Source organism: Lipophrys pholis, assembly GCF_963383615.2.
Source record: "Lipophrys pholis genome assembly, chromosome: 12".
In the NCBI taxonomy this organism is placed as follows: Eukaryota; Metazoa; Chordata; class Actinopteri; order Blenniiformes; family Blenniidae; genus Lipophrys; species Lipophrys pholis.
The window spans coordinates 10,238,856-10,257,481 of record NC_137641.1 but is presented as its reverse complement, the minus strand read 5'-3'; the positions used below and the strand labels follow the sequence as shown (position 1 = coordinate 10,257,481).

General features: G+C 41.5%; 1 protein-coding gene across 1 annotated transcript in view; it reads left to right on the top strand.

Annotated features, from left to right (window-relative positions):
- whrna (whirlin a) overlaps positions 1–18,626 on the top strand; it is a gene marked incomplete at its 5' end in the record, with an annotated part of 229,962 nt that overhangs the window by 178,509 nt on the left and 32,827 nt on the right. The window contains one exon of the mRNA XM_080477670.1: positions 12,908–13,120. Within this exon, the coding sequence (XP_080333796.1) occupies positions 12,908–13,120 (213 nt within the window). The remainder of the gene's footprint in view (positions 1–12,907; positions 13,121–18,626) is intronic.

Below are 18,626 nucleotides of genomic sequence, written 5' to 3'. Positions count from 1 at the left end.
CACACCGCTGGACCAGTTTAGAATCAGTTGGCAAATTGTTTGTTTGTATACTACAAAACTGTGCAGGGCTAAAAGCACTTCTGGGAGCGCACTGTTTCTTAAGAAATGTATAAATATGTCAAAACAGCAGCAGGACTCCCTTCATCACACACACACACACACACACACACACACACACACACACACACACACACACACACACACACACACACACACACACACACTAACACAGATCTGATGCAGGAAAGCCGCAGTTCCAACCCATCACAGTTCTCCTTTGGTCCTGTCAGACGTCTTTGGTTCCTGCTGTTCTTCCTTCAGTCCAAGAGCTCAGGAGTCTGTTTGGAAACAGATCAGGGCTTGCTCTGGAAATCACATGAAAATCAAATCAAAGTTTTTTGTACAGCCCTTTACAACAACACCAAGGAAGACCAAAGTGCTTCACAGAAAGATAAAACAATTTAAAAATACTAAAATTATTACATCCTAGACATAATTCACTGAGTTCTAGGTGTTAAAAGCCCGTTTGAAGAGGCAAGTCTTTAATCTGGACTTAAAAAGGGAAAGGTCCGTGAGAACACATAGACTGAGGGGCAGGCTGTTCCACAGTTTAGGCGGGGCAACAGCAAAGGAATGATCGCCGTACTGCTTGTACCAGGACCTGGGTACATCTAGAACCATTTGCATCGACAAAGCCAAAAACAACAAATTCAGATTTAGTCTCATTCAGATAGAGAAGATTCTGTGCCAGCCATTGTTTAATGTCTGAAAGGCAGCTACAGAGTGAGTCAAGTGCAGAGGCACATTTGGGAGCACCGGTAAATAGACCTGGACATCATCAGCGTAAAGGTGAAATGACCGATTATGTTTGGCAATAATGGACCCAAGTGGCAGCATGTAAAGTGAAAACAGGACCTGGCCAAGAATGGACCCTTGTGGGACTCTAGATGACAGTGGGGCAGAGGAGGAGGAATAATCATCGACCGCCACGACAAAGCTCCGGTCAGTCAGGTAGGACCTGAACCATTGCAGGACCGTGCCCCGAACACCAACATGCTCAGCCAGCCGGTAGAGAACTGCGTGGTCCATGGTGTCAAAGGCCGCAGTCAGGTCAAGCAACATCAGAAACACTGCTTTCTTTGCATCCAAAGACAGCAGGATGTCATTGTGCACTTGAAGAAGAGCCGGCTCCGTACTGTGACGTGATCTGAAGCCTGATTGAAATTTCTCCAGAAACAAATCATTTTCCAAAAAAGACTGCAAATGAATACAAACGAGATTCTCTAAAACCTGAGACAAAAATGGCAAGTGGGAGACAAGGCGAAAATTTGACAGAACAGCAGGATTCAGATTAGGTTTTTTTCAAAGCTGGCCGAACCACAGCAAGTTTAAAGGCTGCAGGGACAGATCCAGTACTGAGGCAACTATTAAACAGAACAAGAAGGCAGGGGCCTACAGTGTTGAAAACTTGTTTAAGAGCTTTAGACGGGATGATATCTTAAAGACAGTTCGTGGGTCTCATAAGGGGTCTCGATCGATTGAAGAAAGCAGGCAACATTCATACTTCAATAAATAAACTGTGGGTTATCGACACACCGATGTTGTCACGCTGAAAGGAAACTGAATGCAATCTACTTTGATCATCTTTAAACATCCTTGACGCTGCGTGCTTCTTTCATTGAAGAAGCTTGACCCAAGTCTGTTGTACCACAACCTGAACCTGACATGATCATCATTAGATTACTGCAATTCCCTTTTCACATGCCTCAGCAGCTTTGTCCTTGGATCGCCAGAAATGGTCCAACATGCTTCTACCATTAACCAAGTCCAATGCAACTGCTCACAACTCACCCATTTTATTTCAATCACACTGGCTTCCATTAAGCGCCGGATCCAATTTAAGGTTATTGTCATGGTGAGGCTTCTATATGGGAGCTCTGCCATTCTTCTGTGACCAGCGGGTGACATTTATTTTCTGATGTGGGTTTACTGGACATATCTCGGTCAATTTTTAGGACGAAAAGGGGATTGTTTATTTGAAGGTATGAGTCCTATACTTCGGAAATGCTCTTCTTAAAGATATTTGATTCACAACTTCCAGAATACAGAAGAAATTGGTTATAAATCCCAGGGTCAAACGCCTCACGATGTTGTTTCATACAGACTGGTAGTTGTAGGGAAGTGAGACATTGTTCAAGGTCAGCATGGCAGCATCACCAATGACTCAGCTCGGGTCTCAGTGTTGTGTTATGACACTACTCTTAAGAGATTTGTTGAAAAGTCAATGTTTTCTTTGAAATTCTTACCATTCGCTCGGTGGTTGGGCAGGCTGGTTTTGAGCCTCTTGCTCCATCAGTCATTAGACTGACTCACATCGTGTTGACACGTTCAGCTCATGTCACAATAATACAGCTTCAAGCACATTGAGACGTCCATCATATACAGAGGTACAATTGCAACTTTCTGTTTTTAGAATCAAGTGAAATGAGTCCAGTCTTTTGGGTAATCGCCAGAGAAAAACATGCAGTTCTGAATCAGGAAGGAAGTGAGCTGCTCTCTAGAATCGATACCTATTGTATTAGTAATCATCAGGTTGGTCAGGACTTACCAAAGTGATTTGACAGTGGTTGACTGTTACACTTATTTTACCCATCCCATCTTTACTTAAATCCGGTTTAACTGTTGCTGAAAGCACGTTAACTAAAAAGACAGTTTTGTTTATATAGAAACAAAATCGGAAACCTCTTTAGTTGTCTTAAATAAATGTTTTCATTTAGGAAAAAGTGCATTACTGAATTGGAAATGTCAAATCCCTGCTGCCAGTTCTCCTGGTTGTTGTATACATATTAAATCTGTTTCTATTTATCAGCTGTATAGTAAATGCCATTAGTTGCTGGCAGCAGCCATGCATTTTGTTTTGAGCTAATCAGAAGGTTTTGTATTGTCTCTCCAGTAAAATCAGCTTAAAAAGCTTGTGATCTGGTTTCCATCATCCATCGGTGTCTAATTCTGTTTCTCCTTTTTCTCATGTGTGCAAGAATTTTGCAAAAAATCCTTTGAGGAGAAAAAAACCACATACGCACAAAGACCAGCGTTTGGTTTGAGACACATCACTGCAACAATGAGCAGGTCCTCATCCCTTCACATAAACTGGTTCCCTTCCCATTAGTGAAGCTGATTAGCAGTGTTAAATTGAGAAAAGCACATTTAACTTGTCGTGAATGAGCAGTGGACAGTGTCTGACTCCACCTCCAAGATGATAATGGGGATAAATGGGTTATGGGGCATCAATGGATTCTCCTGACTCTGCTCTCTCTCTCTCTCTCTCTCTCTCTCTCTCTCTCTCTCTCTCTCTCTCTCTCTCTCTCTCTCTCTCACCCAAGCTGCTTCACCAACAAGAAAACAAATAACTGTTTAAAATTCCACGTAAAGCAGTTTGCAAATCTCACGCATTGGGAGTGAAACTTTATGCAATAAGATCAAACTCAGCATTTTGCTTCTGTCACGCTGAATACACTTTTGCATTTTGTTTGTAACACCTGATAGGATTTATACACCAAAGGCATTTTGCAATCAAATATGAAGTGAGGCGGAAAAATAGAGGCCTTTCACACTTTTGTTTTGCAACACAGATTAGGTTGATCATTTTAAATGGTCCTGTGTATTTGAAGAATAGACATTCATTAAATGCACAATTACAAGAAATATGGGCCTGGTGGGACACAAAATAGAACGACTCCCACCTGCATATGTAATATAGTGCACATAATGAATTTAAGGCCCCTTTTACACAACCAGGTTTTCCAATGAAAACAGAAAACTTTTTAGAATTTTTTGAAAACACTCCGTGGAAACGGTGAAAACACATCTTTCCCGAAAGGTAAATAGTTCCTCTGCACATGCACGACTTGATGGACAATAACACACGATACTTTCCTCCAGAGTGTGATGACTCCCAGTAAACATTCTCCTGGGACTTGGTAGTTTTATAGTGGACAGTCACCGTAATAACAATCCAACTTCCTCGTCTGTCCATACGAATTTGCATGCTCCCATTGTAGTTGTTTATATCTTAATGTTCTCTGCACACATGTGTTGTTCCATCACAAAAACAACCAAGAGCGCCCTCTCCTGGCTTGGTGCGCTAACTACATCGTGTTCAAAACGTTGCCTTGTAAACACCAATCTCTTCTGAAATGAAAACGCAAAAAACGGTGCGTTTTCAGTTGACTTGTTGACGTATACAGAATATACGCACTCACAGACTGAGCCTCGGATTATGAGTTGGGGCATCTCTGGGCTTGATTGTCCACAGAGCAGCTGGTAGTAAATGGTGTTTTGACAGAACCTGCAGGACCAGGATTTGTGGGCCCTTTATAAAGTTAACATACAAAACCTGAAGTCCTGTCAGACGGGAGTCAGCGATGGAGCTGAGAAGCAAATTTATTGGTCCCTGCCGAGGTTGTCATATTACAACATGGCCTTCCGTGTGTAGGCCTCGGGTTTTAATTCCAAGATCTGCCCCGCAAGGTCAGAGCCAATCTGTGCCACCGCCGCGTGCAGTCCATTTTTATCACCTTGGCATGGCGATTCCTCCTCCTTCCGATCTCATCCTGTAATTTTCTGAGAAGACTCTGGGCTCCCCTGTGAGGGAGAATAAATCTAACATCTACTTCATAAATACAAAGGGGAGGTGAGGTGTTGTTTAACATGTGTCCGCTTGTGGCAAAATAAGGAAATAATTTATCTCAAAACTCATCAGGAAAACTAACAAAAAGTGCCTCTAGTCATGTTAGAAATAGTTTGTTATTGTGGTTTTTCTTTTTTATTGTTTTTTTGATTACCACACTTGGGTCATGAACTGAGCCTGTTGTTTTGTTTCCAAAAATCTCAAAATGTATTCTATGTGCAGTTGACTTTTCTTTTCCTTTTCAAATATCACAACACACTGTGTTTCCTGTTATTCTTTGGTTCTTTTCATATGATGTGTGCCTGTAGGCCGTTTCTGTTGAGAATCACGAGGTTTGCCACCGTGTGAAATTAGAATAAATGCTTCAAGTGTTGGAGCCAAATTACTCTTTAATTCACTGGTTGCACTGCTTGGCAAGATCCAAGTCGGGAGGAACTCCATAAGGCTGAGAGAGGATGTTTTCAGCAAAACTTTGTTTTTACTTACTAAGTTTTAAACGTGGTCTTTACAACCGTACTAATAAAAAAAATAAAAAAACGAAGAAAAAAGCTACTACACACTGGAAAAAGTCATTGAAATCCTAGCTCCCTCTGTCTTTTTTGAGCTGTGTACTTAAAATATAAAGTTATTATGAAGTACATGTAGTTTTTAACAGAAACGACTGCTTGTTATTTCTAATAGAAAAATCCTTGGAACTGTATTTAATCTCTGCAACCCTGGCATTCATTTCTAATTAACCCCTAATTAACTAAGTGCTGCATGAACATTGTAACTCCATGAATTGTTTGATGTTGGTCGATTTGAGCCCAGTTTAAACAACGTTTTCACGTGAAAACAAAAAAAATGCAACAGGGGAAAACACAAGTTTTCTGAAACAGTACTCCGCAGACTTCTTAGAATAACGTTCTTCTGCACATACGTGAGTAGATTGAATATAAGAACAATGTTTTCCTCCAGAGTATCATGACTCCCAGCCCATATTCTTTTTGGTTTTTTTTTAGCACTGTATTAATCCCTGAGGGGAAATTCATACCGAATTGACCGATCGGTAGCAGCCACACAGAGCAGCGCTCAAGGGAAGCTGGGGAGGCCGAGGGTCTTGTTCCGGGACCCCCAGTGCATGTTTTTGGGAACATATATACATATATATATATATATATAACACCGGAATATCCAGAGGAAACCCACGCCCAGACAGGGAGAACATGCAAACGTCACACAGAAAAGCCCCGGGTCATATTTGAACCCACGACCATCTTGCTGTGAGGCGAGAGCGCTAACCACTGCGCCACCGTGCGAAAACATTATATAGGTGATTCATCAGCAGGGTAAAACTAACCTGTCTCACGACAGTCTAAACCCAGCTCAACTAGCCTACGAGTTGGCGAACCCTCCAACAATCGGTGAATTCTGCTTCACAATGATAGGAAGAGCTGACATCGAAGGATCTTAAAGCTTGGACAGTTATCCCTGTGCAAACTTTTCTGACACCTCCTGCTTAAAACACCAAAAGTGAAACGTATCATGAGGCCATACTTTACCGGTTTCTATTCATACTGGAAATGAAGATCAAGCGAACTTTTGCCACTAAGCAGTTCCGCAAATGTTCTCTGGATCCATCAAGTATCTTATCATTTTTATCTTATCATAGTGAGAAGAGGTAAAGCCTCGGGCCACCCCAATGCTCTCTTGCACAGACTGGCAACAGGATCCCGGACAACAGATTGGCAGAGAATGTGAAATGGTGTTGTAGGGTTGAGACTGTTCAGTGCCATGTGGTGCCTGGTGTTCTGGTCTGGTGATGTATTGTGTGATTTGGTGTCATCATATGGCGTCATAACGCAGGACTTAAGTGTAGTACGGTAACAAGACATATTGGGAAATTTGTGCTACAGCGTGCCGTGGACATCAGTATTTAATTTTTTTTCAGTGCAAAACATGTTTTATTTATATGAGTGTTTGAAATGTGTACATTGAGCTATTACCTGGCTATATCCGTCTCATCTGTTGCGTTCTGCATATCTGGTGTGTAACGTCTAAAGAAAGCAGGCACACACACACGTGCCACACTGATTTGTTATATCAGCTCGCCAAAGTAGATGATTTTAGCCCCGCATCGACTCTTTTGCTTCATTTGTGGATAATTTTTGTTCTTTTTTTTTTTTTTTTTTCAACAACCTCCTTGAATCCAGGAGGATTACTCATCTCTTTTGTTTGCTTGTTGGTACAAAGAGGGTTCTCACCACCATGGGCCCCTCTTAAAAGCCTCTTTTTATCCAGAAGCCTTTACGTAGAAGTCATTACAGTAACTATTTTTAGTTACTGATGAATAAGGTGCAGAGGAAATGCGCTGGCAAGTACATCAGTGTGAATTCTGATGACTCACCATTTATTGTTTCAGTTATTGTTTCCACTCCTAAACTTTATCTTTCTTGCCCTGCATTGTTGAATGAAGTCAAATTATTGCAAAGACAAGGCCTGTGACATTCACCTGGGCCAGTTCTGGAGCCACCTTAATCCGATTTGCTTGCTATCGATTGGACCCGGGCAGTGGTCATCAGCGATGTTGTTTGTCACTGCGATTAAAGCACCAATCAGCTTATCTGGCATTTCACAAGCCCGGCCAGTGGATGACCTCAGACATGGACGCCGTCCAGCAGAGTGAGCGGCGTTACCGGATGTTCATTGCCTTGTAAAGCAGCGGCCTTACAGTCCCAGTGTGTCTTCACTCCGTCCTCGCGCGGCGCTTTCTCGGGCAGACCTCATTAACACCAGACCGCAGGTGTTCCACTTCGACTGAGTGACGGCCGATTCCATTAGCTCCCTCAAGTGCCGATCTGCCTTCCAATTCGTCAGTGAGCGACAGCCGGACTGCTCACATGGCCCGTGCGGTCCCGGCGGAGTGAACCGCCGCGCCCTTGAGTTAAGTATCCGGGCCACGGACTCTTCAGAGGAATTCACTCAGTAAGCATCACAGTGATTAAGATTCGTAGCATAACGGTTCACCTTGGGCAATGAACAGCTGTTGCGAGCTTTGCCTGGAGCCAGACACTCAATATACCGTTGCTGTATTTCTTTGTCACTGTAAGATGATTGACATCGACAGCTCTGCAATGATACACTTTCATTCCTATATTTCGATTTGCTGTATTGTTACTGTTCAAATCCGATGTGTTTACCTACATCCGATGTCGCTGTTTGGAGATATCGGGCAGGGTGTAGAGAGACAATGTTTGCAGGTAATTCAATTTTCACTACTTCTGAGGCATCTAATTGATCTAATCTATCTAATTACAAGCAAGCATTTCTGCTCTCTTTCAAAGTTACATTGGATTACAATTCACTGCAAAGTCTTTCCTACATTTGAAGGCTTTTAATTCTACTTTCAAGTAGTACTCCCAACATGGAGTCCCTGCCTTACATGGGGTGCACGAGAAATCACTGCTGGGGCAAATACACTTTCCGTTCACCAAAGTTATGAATATCAAATTTGCACATAAAACACGTTCTTGAATCTAACCCACAGCTAGGAAAGTGTCTAATAATTGTATTTCAAAGGCTCCTGCTTTTTTATGTCAGCCAGAAGTGGTGAGCTGTCCAGCATTTGGCTCTATTGAAGCATTTTTTTTTTTCTTCTAAAAAAGACCACTAATATGGAACATTGTGTTTTAGACATACTGAACAGTTTCAAAGATGAAATCAAGCCATGTAACATGGGAATGCTGGGAAAACTTGACTTCCCTCCAATCCAAATGGGTACTGTAAAACAAATTATAATAATTTTATTACTTCAAAGTTATAAAATCCCCTGCTACTTCCCTCAAACTGCTACAAAAAACCCTTTAAAACACTAGATTTGGGCCCAATTTACATGATGTTTCAAGTGAAAACGCGTGATTTTTGCATTTTTGTTTCAAAAAGGTTTTGTGTTTACACGGCTACAGTTTCAAATTGATGTTTGGCCACTAGTGGGTGCTGTTGTTTGTTTTTTAATCAAGCCACACCCACATGTGAGCAGAGAGCAATACTTTAACAACATTAACAACTGACATTGTTAAAGTTATAAACATAAACAATGGGAGTACACGAACATTCATATGTACAGACGACCAAGTTGGACTGTTATTATGATGACTGTCAGCTCTAAAACTACTAAGTTCCTCCTCTGGAGGAGCACAATGTTGTTATTGTCCATCTACTGAGCATGTGCAGAAGAACTATTTATTACAGCCGTGGTGCACAGTAGCAGTGTTTTGTGGAGCCTGAGCATTTTCAAAAGGTTTGATTTAATTTCACTGTTTCTATGGAAAGTTCTACCTTGGGAGCTGTTTTTTTTTTTTTTTTTTACTTTTCAGTGCTTTGAGAACAATCGCCTGTAAACACACATCCAAAATGTAACAAAAGTTTTCAGTTTTGACTTGAAAATGTTGTTATGCAAACGCGGCCTAATAAAGGCTCATGTCACCCTCTCCAATATCTGATTTGCCAAACCATCACAGTGAAGCCAAATCCTGTAGGTCATTCCTAATCTCACCAGATATGAAGGAAGGAACCTTGAACAAAACGCATTGGGAAGTTTCCCAGGTCTGCTCTGGATCCTAGAATACACAAATCGTTCACTCTTGTTTTTTACGAGTGGGATTGGGGATTGAAGCGCCAACCCTACGACTGGAAGACAGTTTGCTCTACCAACAGAATCACGGCCGCCAAAATGTCTCACTCTGATATTCTCTGTCATGTGGAAACTTAATTTTGACAGTCCAGAAATCAGATCCAGTGTAGCTTGGAACGATTTTGTGTGAGAGTTGAGGAGGAGGTGAAGGCAGAGGAGAATGAAAGACAACGCCAGGCCTGTCTCATTTTCCTGTTTCCGTCTCGCACAAAAACAGGCAGACATGGACCCCGGAGCTGCAACTTTGAAGTGGCGTCTCTGATTAAGGAGTTAATTAAAGAAAAGCTGCATGCGGGCGAGCAGATAACAGTGAAAAAGAAAAGGAAACAGGCGGTGAGATGGAGAGGGAGCAGATATGGAGAGGAGAAGTGATACTGGCAGCCGGTGAGGGTCTGAAGTGCTCGGATTGGCAGAGAAAGCAGCTGGCACCACAGGAGACAGATATGAAAGCTACAGAAAAAGCAAAAACCCGCCACCCACATGTGTGAACATCACTGTGTTTTCTCGTCCTGCTGGAAGCTCCGGCCGGAGTGCCACAGAGCAGTAATGGATGATGGCAGGAAGAGGGAAGCAGCATGGTCATTCATTCATTCATTCATTCATTCATTCATTCATTCATTCATTCATTCATTCATTCATTCATTCATTCATTCATTTCTTTTTCTTTTACCCTTGTCCTGTTTGACAGCTTGGGCAAACAATATAATGTGATTGAGAGCCTTCCGGTCGCTGCCTTTATTAGGAGTTGGCATGGCTGCTGTACATGCCCGGGAGGGAATGCTCAAAGAGAGAGAGAAGAGAGAAGATTGACGGGGAGAGAGAGGAGGGGGGGGCAACATACAATACACTTGTTAGTGCTACATATATTATTTACAGTTATCACACTGATCCAAATACTTTCCAACTGATATTAGATTAATCCAGCCTGAGCAGCTCTATCTAGACAGGAACATGATTTTCAAGATGAAGCCAGCCTGAGCAGCTCTATCTGTAGCATGGTAATTTATACATTTGGGGGGGGAAAAGACTGATTGGTAGTTCGCTGAGCGTGGGTGTAATTTATGTTCTTGTTCATCCTCTGTCGGCCGTGATACGTTCTCAGCCTTTGTTCCAGATAACCCTCCTCTCTCACCTCCAGGTCTTCACAGATATCTCCCTCAACCTCCCCTCTCCCCTCTATCGATCACCTCTCCCGCGCCCTCTTCCTCCTCCATTAACCATCAATCCTGTCCGTCCAACTCCGCTCCATCCTCCTTTTCTGCTTATCCAACCCTTCTCCCTCATATTTTTCTTCACATCTTCTCATTACATCTTTGCTCTCCTCCTCCTCCATAATCCATTCTCTCCTCTTCTGGTGTTTTACTGTTCTCAAGCTGTCTCATTTTCCATCACCCTGTCAACCCACGCCATCTTTCTCTCTCATCTTCCCCTCAGTCTTGTCCTAAACATATACTGTATCTCCCATTAATTTGAACGCCACCTCCTGTTTTACGCTTGGCCTTTAGTTTTCCCTCTGGTGTTTTCATCCACCTGAGTAAATAAAAAAAGTTGGGACAATGTGTTAAATGTGTCTTAGTGCAATGAACTGTACGCCACTGACTGGCAAACAAGTCGGGTGGCAACTGTGTGGCTGTGGTTATAAAAAATGAGACTTGTCATTTAAAACACTGTACAAGCAGATGTGAAGCTCCAGATCCACATATGCGTAGATTCATAGATTCATGCGTTTAACATTCTGCTGTATTTGCCTTCTATAGTTGCACCGTTGTGAGAGTGTGTGGGAAGTGGCGAGGTAGGCGTTGTAGTTACGAGTAGTAGACAGTTGTCTCATTTTAAATATATGTGCATGTGTGTATGTATGGTTATGCTTGGCTTTCTTAAGTGTTGTGTGTTTAGCACTGTTTAGCATTTCTCCCATTGCACGAGTTATTACTTTGTACTCAGACTAAGTATCACAGCCCAGAGACATGCTTGAAAGAGTAATTAGTGTCTGTAAATGGTTTTAAGTTTGTGTGAGACTGTGTGTTTGCACTTGGAAGGGAAACCTGTTCAGTGATCTACGCTGCGGCTTTTGTCCAGTATTAGCTGGGAAAAACCAACATTTCCACATGAGCAAGCAGAGGAGACGGTGGACAGAAGAAGCTCAGTGTAGGTCCTCCAGCAGTCTCAACCTCCAGCAGCTTCACTAGAAAATGGTCCTGGGTGGCCTGAACCTGCTCCGACTGTAAGCTTTATTAAATAAAAATGTTTTGAGCCTAACCTTAAAAGTAGAGACTGTGTTTGCCACATGAGAGGAGCCTGAAAGCTGAAAGCTCCGCCTCCCATTCTACCTGTAAAAAACCCAGGAACCTCCAGGGGGCAGCACTCTGAGAATGAAGTGTTCCTCTGGGGTGTTATGGGACTAGCAGTTCGTTGAGGTTTTCATGGAGCCTGGTGGTTAAGAGAAAGCTCTTACATGTTAAAAGGACAATGTTAAATTCTATTCTAGATTTCACAGGAAAACAATGAAGAGAAACTAATCCGTATTTTTCTCTTGATGAGGCTAATATACAGGGTGGATGACTGTTTCCTTAAATATATTTATATTTATTATTACCTGTAGTTTCTAATATCTATCTTATCTATCTATCTGATGTTTCAACCAATCATACAGCTCATGGTCTCTGTATCTTGGTGGCAAATCTCCTCCTCACCATGTATCAGCAGAAACTCCTTCGTCTTCACCGTCTTACCAGATCAGTTTGACTGACTCCTTCGTAGCTGCCGTACTTACCGATGGTTGCTTGCGTGAAGCTGACAGATCCAGGTGTTGGACATTGTTGTCTCCAGGCCATTTAAAATGCTGCATCTTAATCCCTCAAACGGTCGAATTAGTTGAGATGCAACATGACGCCAATCCAAAGCGAATACTACCTTCTGTGTCCAATTGTTGGTGTCCGTATGAGTATTCACAGTCAACATGTTGGTCAAATGTTTCTTTTAAACACATTGTTATATGAGAAAGAAATTATCATAAACGCATGAATGAGATGTGAACAACACTAGAACGGTGATTCCAATAACCTCATGTTACAGTCAAAACCATCTGTGACCACAATCTTGAATCTGATTGGCTGCAGTAGCAGAAGATCAGAGAAACTCTCTGGAAAGACTCCAAAATTGGACATTAGATTGGAAAAATGTTCTGTCTAATGAATCTTCAATTCTGCTGCCACATTCAGATCATTGGGGAAGAAATTGGCATCATAGACGTGAAGGCTGCTGGTGGTGTAACAGTGTGACAGATATTTTATCCCACTTTGGGCACTTTGGTGTTGATTGTCGAACACTTGAGTATTGTAACTGTTTCTTTATGGCCACAGTTTATTCATCCTCTGATGGCTGCTACCACGAGGATAACACACAAGGATAAAACATCATGTAACTGGCCTTTGTGTGTATGTATAGATTACCTTTTGGGATTGTGTTTGTAATTACCAACGAAGTACACAGTAATGCTGATCGTCCTTTCCCACCTTGTGCCTCTTCCTTCCATTTCACCCCAGCCTTCGTTCTATAAGGGAGTGGCGGGCTCCCAGGTGACCTTGTCCAGTCTGGTGAACCAGTCCCGGGCCATGCTGGAGGAGCAGGCGCGCCACCTACTGACGGAGTCGGAGCGTCAGACTATGGGCTACTACGTGGAGGAGTACCGGGACGGGCACATCGGCGTGGAGCAGCTGGTCATGGCGCTGTTTGAGCTGCTAAACACGCATGCCAAGGTGAGCTACGAGGGGGCTTACGGCGGTCTGGGAAAGCTACAGAGCAGATCAAAAGAGAATCAATTTTTCTGTCTGTAAGAATGTGCAACTCCTGCCCAGCCTTTGTGTGTGATTGCTGTGAAACCTGATCAAAGTTTTCTGAACCATTCAGAGATTTGTGCCGAGGCTTTTTGCCTTTGTTTGTCTTTCCTCTCAAAAGTCTCTTGATTTACCTCAAGAAGAAACACAAAAAATTCAAAAAGATTTCTCTTTCTGTACCACAAGCCTCTTTTCATGGGAACGTGAAATCCTTTCTTATATCTGAGCTCTCTTTGAACGCAAAAACGAGGGTGTTTTACAAATGTCGGACTACTGCTGCACGCTACTTTTTGTTCATCGCCGTGTCATGTGTCCAAAGAAATGCCTCAACAGGTTTTTACAAAACCTCTTTTCCTTTGGGAACCATTGGAAACATATAGGTCAATGTTTTTGGAAATCCTCTTAAATCACGTCCTTAAAAAGTTTATTAAAAACGAATAATTGTAAGTTAAGCAAGTGTAGGCCTTTTTTTCCTGCAATACAAAAAGAGGTATACTAATCCTGATGACTTTCGTTATAGTTTCACTTTTAAGAATCAAATAGTGTTTTTTTTTTACATAAAGCAATCTGTTTAAGGCAGCATTTACAAGTGGAAACGCATCAATTATTTTTTTTTTATTTCAGAAAATGTTTGTTTTTCCTGCAACATTCAGAAAACGGTGTAGTTAGAATGAAGGGCCACAAGTGGGTGCTGTTGGTTTTTTGTGTTGTGAAACCGCACATGTTCTCAGAGAAAAATAAACTATTAACATAAACAACGGTTGAACACAGACAGACGACCACGTTGGATTGTTATCACATTTTGAAAATGTTTTTTTCGAGTTGGATTGTTATTCCGAGTGACTCTCAACTATAAAACTACCAAGTCCCAGGAGAACATGGACTGGGAGCCATGACACTCTGGAGGAAAGCATTGTCGTTATTGTCTATCGACTCACGCTGGTGCAGAAGAACTATTTACTACGGCCGTGGTGCGCATGTGCGGTAGCAGCATTTCCGCCATCTACATGTAGTCGGTTCTCAAAAACTTCCTTGGGAGCTGCTTTCAAAAAGTTACATTTTCAGTGGTTTACGAGCGCCGTTGTCGTGTAAACAGACTCCCAAAAATGCAACAAAACATATGACAAAAAGTGCCGACGCGTTCATAAGGTAGCAGTAAACACACTTCACACTTAGAAGAGGCGATACCCCTTCGGTTAAGCCATCCCAAATCAAAACATTTCTCACATGATCAGATTCATTTAATCAGAAATGAAGATCTGATGCCAAATGAGCTGTAAAAAAACGGACAAACCCAACATTCAAAAGCCTCCTGAGGGTTGCAGTTGAGCAGTCATGTCCAGTCTGGGCCATGACAGGCCCTGGTCCTGCGAGGATTATTTATCTGGCAGCTTCAACACACCTGAATCTCATGAACACGTCAGAAAGAAACTCTCCAGAAAGCCTGACAATGAGCCTCTCCTTTGTTTTCCGCCGAAGTGGAGGTGACAAAGTTCTTTAATACGCTCTTATAGCAGCCTTACCTTACCCTCAGAGAATAGATGAGAGGATTGTTTCAGTCGTGAAAGTGAAAGGATGGTGGTTGTGAATTTTCTGACAAGATTTCATGTGGCAGAACGACCGACTAAGCACCCTCCGTAAACCCCTTACCCTATACGACATGAGAGCACAGATCCTGACCTATGACAAGAGATATCATCATGCTTGCTCATCTTTCCTCCGGCGCAGGCCAAAGTAACGGAGTGTGTGACTGCTGAGAGTCTCACCACATTCCTCGTATGGAGAAGCAGGCACCTACACACTTAGAATCTAGACAAGGTATTGCTGAACAAGAAAAGGCTCACTCGAAGAAACAATGACAAAAGTGATTCTCACTGCACGGGACACATGAACTTCTTGCTCCATCCAACCAGGAGGTTTCAGCTATTGGGTGATAGACGCCTCGGTGATAGAACGTTACGCCTCCTTGGCATAAAGGGTGCATGATGCTGATGGGAAGTATTCAACAAGGTGGACATGACTGTCGCTGTTGTCGGGATGTCTTGAACTGGACTGAGCAGCACTGATGTCCATCAGAAAGGTCTGAGACGGCGAGGTAAACCTGGGAGAACATTGTTATATCATCCAGTTTGTTCAGTTATTTGAGGAGCTGAATCTCTCTTTTAATGTCTTTATTGCCACTCATGCCTCTTAGTCACTAATATTTACTTGTGGGTGTATAAGTGTCTTCATCTATTCACAATCAAGGTGAAATTGACTTCTAATGATGCATTATATTCGGTTTATTGCAATTGTACTTAGTGAGATCGAAGGCAAAAATCAATAGAGGGAGAGTAATGGCCTGTTGCACCTCCACATTGTCTCCTCCTGCTCTCCGTGATGACTTCCGTTGCATTTCAATGCGGCCATGTTTATTATAATGTTGATCTCATTTGCAGAGAGTTTTCCGTCTGTAGTCAGACAACAACAAAGTGAGCACTGTGATTGGAGCTCATGAATATTTTGACCGACTGCTTTTTAAGAACAAGTCAAAATTATTTTATCATTAAACCAAACAGATTCGACACATCGGTAGGTTAACGACAGCAGGGAAGCTTCCGTAGAATTCCTGTAGACACACAGCAATGTGTAAAAACTCTGGGTTAAGTCAGTCAAAGAGGAGCAGGCCGAGGTTTGTCTTGGTTACTTTGACTCCAAACACTTTTGACTTAACCCCGGCGGAAATATTTTGATGGAATCTCCAGGTTAAACGTGTCATTGCTCAGGTTTATTGTTGCTGCTTTACTCGAAAGGGAGAATTTGTGTTTTTTGCTTTCATGTGTCTGACGTGGGGTTTCCATGACAATTTACGATAAATTATAACTCCCCAAAATGTTTTTCTCATTTACAATTTCAATTGGGGTACCGCCAATAATTATTTGTAGTTCAGAATTCATTTTGAGACTGCCGATTATAATTGCATTATTTTTTTGTATATTTAAAGATCATTTATTTATATCCATCCACTTTTCTTATTATATTTAGTTCCTTGTTCACAGTATGCGCAAGCTCATCATAATTATCACTACTGCAGAATATATTTGTGTCGTATCATTAAAGATCCCAATTGCATATTTATTCTGATCAAGTGCATTAGTAATATTTTCGATTGCTTCAATTATGGCCATTGAGGTTGTTCGTTTGGTTGTAAAACTATATTGACCTTCATTTAGTATTTGATGTTTCTCAAGAAACTTTTCAAGTCAAGAGTTGAAAAGCGTCTCTAGAATTTCTGAAATTTGAGGCAATAAAGATATTGGTCTGTAAAACACTGCTTGTTGCCATTTTTGAAGAGTCAAATTACTTTTGCTATTTTCATTTGGATTGGAAAACAACCAGACAGGAATGATAAGTTGCAGATATAAACCTTAAACCCTGCTTTACAATATTTAATACAACTTCTTTAACCAATGCCACGTCAATATCATGGTGATCAATTGTTTACTTTTGCACTTGCGCACAGTGTTTATCACTTCCTGCTCATTTGTGGGTGAGAGGAAAAGGGACGAGGGATTTTGTTTAATAGTCATATTACATTCATCAACTCTACGGTCTGGCATTTCAGCAGCCAACTCAGGGCCAACATTTACAAAAAAAATCATTGAAATCATTCGCTATATTGTCCATAGTACAATTTTCACCATTTTCATCAAAAAAGCATTCAGGGCACGTTGACTTTGGAGCACCTTGTTTGATTAGGCTATTCAGTGCGTTCCCAAGTTCCCTTTATTTTGTTATAATGAAGATGGCTTGACTGCTGATTCTCCCAGATCACGCTGAAGAGGAACTGCATGGTGTCGAAGCCTGCTTTGGAATTAGAAACACAAAGAAGTCTTTCATATTTGATAAAATAGTTTTTGACTCGAGGCTTTTATTGTGTCAGAAAAGTCACTATAGTACCAATGTAACTGCCTTGTAGCAGACTGGTGCGAAATAGTGAAGTGACCTTTTGATGCTTCTGCCCTTCCTATCATTATGAAACAGAATTCCCCAGGTGATTTGATTGTTCACTCACTAAAGAGAAACGTGAGTCGGAAAACTTTTTTGTGTAACAACTGATGATGAATCCTGCTCATTTTGCGGCAAGGCAAGTTTATTTAAATTGCACCGATCAAACACGAGGCCATTCAGAACGCTTCACAAAGGCAAAGACATACATAAAAGTACAATAAAATCCTAGGAATAAAACAAGATATGTAGAAAATAAAAGCACATTAAAAAGACAAAAAGAAAGTAAAACAGGAGAATAACTACTGAGGAAATTAAAATGAAGCTAATAAAATTGCATTTAAAATAGTGATTAAAAGAAATAGTGAATTAGAATCATGAGAATGCTGCAGTGAACAATAATAGTTTTGAGCCGTGATTTAAATAAGTCGACAGTTTGAGCAGAACAGAACAGAAGTTTGTTTCACAAGTGAGGAGCATAAAATAAAATAAAAAAAAGCAGCACTCTGGTTGGTTCTGTTCTGGGAATACACAGTAAATCTGTTCCAGACCACCTGAGTGCTCGAAACATTTACACGGCAACGCTTTAAGTGAAAACGCATTGTTTTTTGTGTTTTCGTTTCCAAAAGGTTTCACGTTGGCGCGACAACATTTTGAAAATGAGTTGGACTGTTATTCCGAGTGACTGACAACTATAAAACTGCTGAGGAGAACATGGACTGGGAGTCATGACACTCTGGAGGAAACGTTGTTGTTATTGCTGCTACTGAGCATAAACGCAGCGTTTCAAAAAAAAGAAGCTGCGTTTTCCCCCACTTCCATGGAGTCCCAGTGTTTTCGAAAGTTGAGTTCTCAGTAGTTCGGAGCACCATTTTTGTGTAAACCGACACACAATGCGCAACAAAAATGTTTTGTATATGGGGTCTTAGTTTGATGAATAGTTCTGTTCAGTCTGCAATTCAAAACAAATATAATAAGGGCTTGATATGACGCATCATGAAAGTTCAAGGAAGCCAAAGAATAACTGCTCCACACTGCTGAGACAGATTCATCCAGTTACTAAATCATGTCTAACAACTTGTCACAAGTGGTTTTATTTCTCTACATTATAAGATCAACAGTACCGACTGTCCTTTTCTCAAGTGACTGAAACAAGACGAGAGGACCATTAATGGAGGATGTCTATTGTTTCTGAATAGCGAAACGGTGCTCCTCGAATTGATGGCTTTCAGTGAGGATTAGGATTTTAGTGGATTTTTCTTCATAAAAGCTTCTAATAGAACTTAGATTAGACTTTTTTTTTTTTATCCAATTATAGCAAAAAAGAGTAATCACCAAAGATTTTCACACTTCTTTCACCATTCCACCACAATTTCATCCCCGATAAACTACAGAAGCAGCAAAGAGCCGAGGCTGCAGCTCGTGAAGCATCACTGGACCT